The 6,321-nt window shown below is 47.0% G+C and overlaps 1 protein-coding gene across 1 annotated transcript; it reads right to left on the bottom strand.

Moving 5' to 3' along the window:
• Positions 1–193: 193 nt before the first annotated feature.
• LOC111082321 lies at positions 194–5,745 on the bottom strand. The gene is made up of 13 exons (XM_022378515.2): positions 5,484–5,745; positions 5,354–5,403; positions 5,093–5,288; positions 4,015–5,026; positions 3,802–3,936; positions 3,134–3,351; positions 2,985–3,056; positions 2,619–2,929; positions 2,376–2,556; positions 2,051–2,308; positions 1,500–1,979; positions 1,256–1,432; positions 194–1,198 (listed from the first exon to the last, which is right to left on the bottom strand). Exons 1-13 carry the CDS (start codon positions 5,517–5,519, stop codon positions 1,046–1,048), a joined length of 3,279 nt encoding a protein of 1,092 aa, XP_022234207.2. The 5' UTR covers positions 5,520–5,745; the 3' UTR covers positions 194–1,045.
• Positions 5,746–6,321: the final 576 nt, after the last annotated feature.

Here is a 6,321-nt window from a genome sequence, read left to right as displayed (position 1 = left end):
CACATTTTTTTTTTTTGGGGCTCTTCGAGTCGTACAAATTTTCGGTGTTTTTTTTTGTTTTTTTGTTTGGTAACATAAATATGTAAATACCATTATTAATGTTAATGTTAATGTTATACAAATTTCATAAGTTTTACTATATATATAATAATTCTAACTTGAATACAAACATACATACACATCCATATATATATAGTATAGTATATAGTATAATAGCTCTACAATGTAAATGTCAAAAATACAAACACATTCGGGAACCTCATAGCGAAAAACATGAGCGTGATGGTCCCAGCGAATGCGAATAAAATATGTAAGTACTATGCATGTATGTAGTTAGTGTTTTATAGTCGAAGACATACATAAACATATACACAAATACAATGCACGACAATACAATACAATATCTATTTGCGCAAAGATCAATTTGCATTTATAAAAATTATGTTGTTGCACATACATCGTACAGACATCGTACATCAATTTAATTAGAGAGAGAAAATTCATTCATATGCATTCATTTTTTTTAAATACATATATGTACTTTGTATTTTGCTCAAAAGTACATACATAAATACATACATACATATGTATTCATGATTCATAAGTAACACGAATGTTCAATATTATTTCTATCTACATACATATTTAGTGAACTAAATAAAATTTTGTCTTAAAATCAGGTAATTTTTGTTGCCATTCCTTTTGAATTTTGTTGGCTTGATTTTTATGCTACTGAGACCAGAGTCAAAGTGGAGAGTCCTAGTACTTACATACATACGAGTATTAGCCTTGTTAACCCCCCAAAAATATTTCATTTTTGTTTTGTTTTGTTTTGTTTTGTTTTTTTGGGTATTTTGGCATCTGACTGAGCCACAGCCCTTACCAACCCCAACTCCTTACCCGTTCCCCTGTCAATCGTGCTACCATCCGTGTGTCACCCTTACAGACTGCCATTATGCCGGACTACCATTCGTTTCCGAAGTCTTCTAGAATATTATCACAAGAAGTTGGCATACGTCGTGTGTTCAGTGGCGCTTTGCCGGCGTCACATATAGGATGGCGATGACTTGCGGGAGCGCGAACGTGGCTTTGAGGGACTCTTAAGGCTATGCCGAGAACTGCTGCGCGGCTTGAATCCACGATCGTTCCAAGGCTCCGAAACACGGCCGAACCAATGTATTAAATCCATAACCTCTAGCTAAAAAAGGCGAATAAATAGGTGAATAAATTGGATCGTCAGTGAAGGCTCTCTCACCTGTAGGGTTTGCGGCAATTCCTTAAATATTTCGCACTTGGTGAGCTGCGAGTGCTGCGATAGGAATGAGAGGCATTTCGATTTCAGAGCAGTGGCCATATATCTGTCCGCAATGCCCAGCAAACAGACGACCGAATCCTCGTCAATCAGAGCGTACAAAGTGTTTTCGCACAGTTCCTAAAGCAGTTAAGGCAATGGAGAATTTAGATGTACAGAGGGAGATGTACAGGTGACTGGCACTCACTTTCAGATCATCAACTGAATAACGATCTGCCAACAGCATCAGTTCGCAGATCTGCTCGGCACCCACCGTACGATCAATGGGCGCGCCATACAGGTAAAGCAACAATCGACGAAATATCACCGGCGAGGTGTCCGTGATGATGACCCTTCTGTTGATGGACTCCTGCATGCCGGACATCAGAGCCTTCTTGAACCACTCGCAACGCGCAGCGACAATCACGCGATGTGCCTTGAAGCTGTGCACCTGCAAAGCCGATGACGAAGCTTCTCCACCGATGGATATGGATGTTGATGTTGCTGTTGATGTTGATGTTGCTGTCGTTGTGGCCTCTGTGTCCACGGCATTTGCGGTTGATGCATGCGTATGCACCTCGAACTCCATGTCCGCCAGCTGTGTGGAGTGCAGCAGGCGGAGTGCATTTTTCGATAGATTGCTATTGGCCGCAGTTGGTGGCTCGCAAAGGTGTCGAATGAGATTCAACTGGCGGTAAACAATGGACAGAGATTTAATATAAAACTGGCCCAGCTCTGGCTTGAAGTGCAAGAACAAACCTTGATGCTTTTGTAGTCATAATAATGCTGGTGATTGAGCAGCAGCTGTTCGCCATCGCTCAAGCCCACATTTAGGTTATTTTCATGATCGGCCGTTTTCAAATCGCTTGGCTTGGCCCCACTGGCGGCGCCACTGTCCAGCAGTCCCAGCTCGATGAGCGACTGTGTGAATTCCTGTTTGTGCACCAGCCTACAAATCTGACTGATGGCGTCTCGCAGGGCGCTCTTGTGATCCAAAAGCTTAGCTATAACGCCATTCTATATGGGCAAATATAAACAGCAAATAATAATAATTATCCACATCCCTTGCAGCTGATTTACTCACAATTTGACTGGTGGCCAGCTTGAAGCAAAACTTGAACTCCTTCCAGCCCAGTTTGTCGTCGAGGCGATCGGACAAGTTCTCGACAATAAATATATATGCGGGAATCTCCACAATTAGCTGCTCCAAATTTTGATTAATTGTGCTAATCTTGCTTAGGAAATCCATTTCGCAGAATGTCGTTCTACAAATGAGTAGAACAAATGGCAGATAAATCCAATAATATTTAGTTAATTTCGTAGTTACTTTTTGTCATTAATTATGTCGAGGGCAGCCACAATTCGTCCATAAATGTCACGCATTTTGCGCACTTCGTACATGTAGAGCACAAATTTCAGATCATTCTCGGCTGAGCTGAGGCGTTTCTTGTCCTGGTGATTGTCGTAGAGCGTCAGGCCCACCGGAGCACCGCGACGTGGCCGTGGCGAAGGCTCACCACCACCACCACCACCACCACCGCCGCCGACCGCCGACTCAACATAATGCAATTGCATGACAATGGCATCGTCTGCCTGCTGCTGTTGCTGTGGCAGTTCCAAATGGGAGCACTTAAGATCCTAAAAGGAGCCATTAAACTCACAATCAATCAGGTGGAGGAGAAGCTTTACGTACCTTGCACATGATTTCCAACGAGTTTTTGATTTCCTCTATCACAGCAGTTAATACAAATAATGTTGATTCAATCTGTGTGTGTGTGTGTGTTTGGCATGAACAGTTAGTACGTCCCCCCTGATAACAATATGAATTTGTTGTGTACTCACTTCAGGTACTAAATAGTTGACCAGCTGGGCCTTCTCCTCGACAGTTAGCCCCACAAAGACGCCGAGCACATTGCGCAGCAGCTGCTGTATCTGCGACATGAATATGGGTATCCGAGTGCGTATATATTTGACAATTTCGTTCTTCTGGTAGCGCGTCATGTGCGTGTGTGTGGCATCGGTGATGAATATATTACAGAATTGCAGAACCTTTGCACAACCTGCCAGAACGAACACCAAACGAAAATGAGCAGTGATCAGTGAGCAATGATCAGTGATCAGTGAGAAGTGAGCAGTGATCAGTGAGCAATGATCAGTGAGAAGTGATCAGTGAGCAATGATCAGTGAGAAGTGAGCAGTGATCAGTGAGCAATGATCAGTGATCAGTGAGAAGTGAGCAGTGATCAGTGAGCAATGATCAGTGATCAGTGAGAAGTAAGCAGTGATCAGTGAGCAATGATCAGTGAGAAGTGATCAGTGAGCAAGCAATGATCAGTGAGAAGTGAGCAGTGATCAGTGAGCAATGATCAGTGAGAAGTGATCAGTGAGCAATGATCAGTGAGAAGTGAGCAGTGATCAGTGAGCAGTGATCAGTGAGCAATGATCAGTGAGAAGTGATCAGTGAGCAATGATCAGTGATCAGTGAGCGATATGTGGCAGTTGTCACTTACCTATGGCACACTCACGCAACGCATCCTGAAACGTGCCACACAGCTGCGCAGGCTCGTGCGAAATGCTCACCGGATTGATGCACTGTATAACGCGATTGAGTATGCCATGCAGATTCATAGTCACATTGACAACAACTGCAATGAAATTGACCAATACAAGGGATCAGCGATCATCGATCATCGATCAGCGTTTCAATATTTATTTGTACTTACATTTTTTTAGTTTCATTAGCCTCAGGTACTTGCGCGTTGGCTCCACCAGCTTGGTCAGCGATGGCTGCGACTCGGCAAAGTTGATCAGCTTCTCGCAGACATCCTCCTCGAGGTCCGGCAGCATGGACTCGGTGTACAGCCAGTGCAGGATGGGGCTCAGCAGGAATGTGGGCAGGTTGCACAGCACACCCACCGGCGTCAGTGGGGACGATGGCGGCGTATCCATCGAGCTGGGGAATGGCGAGGGGCTGCGTGCCCGGTATGGCGACAGCGGCGGTCGCCTGATGCTGCAGACGGCGAGGCCGGCGCTCAGTCCGCCAGCTGGCAGCACCGGCGAGGGCGTTGGCTGTACGATCAAATCCTGACAGAAGTTGAATATGTTCTTGCAGTGGGACTGCGTCGTTTCCAGGTGCGAATCGGAATGGGAGGTGGGCGGAAATCGATGCCACATGCCACCGCACTCAACGCTGAGCAGACCCGTGCCCATGCCCATGCCCGTGCTGAGCGCCGGCTCTGAGTCGTTGCCATTGCTGAGGCAATTGAAGCTGCTGCTGAACTGATGCACTCGCTGCGCGCCCAGACCCGCCAGCGTCTGAAAATCACAGGGGGGCTGCAGGTAAATCGGCGACAGATTCAAGCGCGGCAATGACTTTTGGTGCTCATCGTCGCCGGCGGGTGCCACGGAAATTCGTATGGGATTGGGCGTATTCGGCCCGCTGTGACAGGGCGCCGCTGCTGCACTTTTGACGGCCTGTCGCGCCACTGGCGCACTGTTCACGCACATGCTGCAATCGAAGCCGTTGAGCCGCAGTATGGAGGCATGCAGGGCATATTCCAGGCCGCTGGCACTCTTCACCATCACATCGCTGAAGTAGGACTCCTGCAGGGCATCGCCAAAGCTGAGCTGCTTCTCCTGACCCGCCGCCTGACCATCCTGCAGTCGCTTGCACTCGACGGCATACCAATTCTCACAGCTGAGCACCAGCGTGTCAGTCGGCGTCAAGGTGTTGGTCTGGAAATGGTAGCCACATGCATGAGTACGTACAATTAATGGTGGGGCGGCGCGGCGTTTACTCACGCTGAACTCAATGCTGTGCCCGGCAAAGGCTCCGAATACGAGCCGGGGATTCGTTTCGTGCACATCGAAGGTCTCACAGCTAAATAGAACACTCGCCGAGTCGCAGAAAGGGCCGCAGTCTTGTTGCTCAGGAATCGGGCTGACCAAATCGTTATACCAGGTTATGTCGCTGGTATCGTCCAGGCGAAATTTAATTCTGGAAAATGGGGAAATATATAATTCAAATGGCCACACCATAAAAGTCACACAATAGTTTTTTACCCCTCCAGGCCGGATAGCTCGCGCTTGCCCTCGAAAGTGCAGCAGACAATCTGTCAGTAGAAGAACAAAAAAAGAGATGGGTGGCAGTGAAAGGAAAGTCAGTTGGTGGGGGGGCTGGCTGCTTCCTTACCTCCCAGGTGCCGAGAAACGTGTGGACAAGCGACATGTTGGTATGTCGCCTGTATCCTCGCTCCTGTGGTGGCTTCAAATCAATCCAGGCTATCCCAGCTTAGAAAATGTCTTTGGCTCCTTGGGACACACACACACTGCCGTGTACATACATCTGAGTGTACATACTACATGCTGGCCCAATACATATATGTACTACTGGAGAGCCTGAGCGCTGCACTCTGTAGAATGTCCACACAGCTCCTCCGCTCCTCCGCTGCTCCGCTGCTCCGCTGCTGCTCTGCTGCTCCTCTGCTCCTCCGCTCGCTCTCCCGCTCCTCCTGCTCCACGCTGTTTGCCTGCGTTTTCTTTGCTTTTTCTTTTTACACGAGCTTAAATATTTATTTTAAAAACAAATTTCCGTACTTTTTGGTGTGTTGTTTTTCACGTATCGCTGTACCCAAAGCACGCGTGTGTGTGAGTGTGTGAGTGTGCGAGAGTGTGTGTGTATTTATTGTTAAAGTTTAATTTTTTTTTCTTAACTGCGCTGCCGCTGTTGCTGGCTCTCTGCAACAATTTCCAGCACTCACTCACTCATTCAGTGTGTCTCATTCTCTTTCTCCCTCTCCCGGTTTTTACTCAGCTGCCTGCCGACGACCTTGCGCCAAGAGAGCCAACAGACAGAGAGAGAGAGAGAGAAAGAGTGTGTGAGTGGCAAAGCTTTGACCAACAGCTGATTGCAGCTTTCAACCCCCAAAAAGTAAGTGAAACTTTAACCAGTATATGGGGAAGAAGGAAACGGAAACAGAAACCGAAACTCCAACTTCAACATGGAAAAATTACAAAATGTCCGGCACTTA

This window comes from Drosophila obscura, unplaced genomic scaffold (assembly GCF_018151105.1).
Source record: "Drosophila obscura isolate BZ-5 IFL unplaced genomic scaffold, ASM1815110v1 contig_73, whole genome shotgun sequence".
In the NCBI taxonomy this organism is placed as follows: domain Eukaryota; kingdom Metazoa; phylum Arthropoda; class Insecta; order Diptera; family Drosophilidae; genus Drosophila; species Drosophila obscura.
Note: the sequence above shows the minus strand (reverse complement) of the source record. Positions and strands in the feature narration are given on the sequence as shown.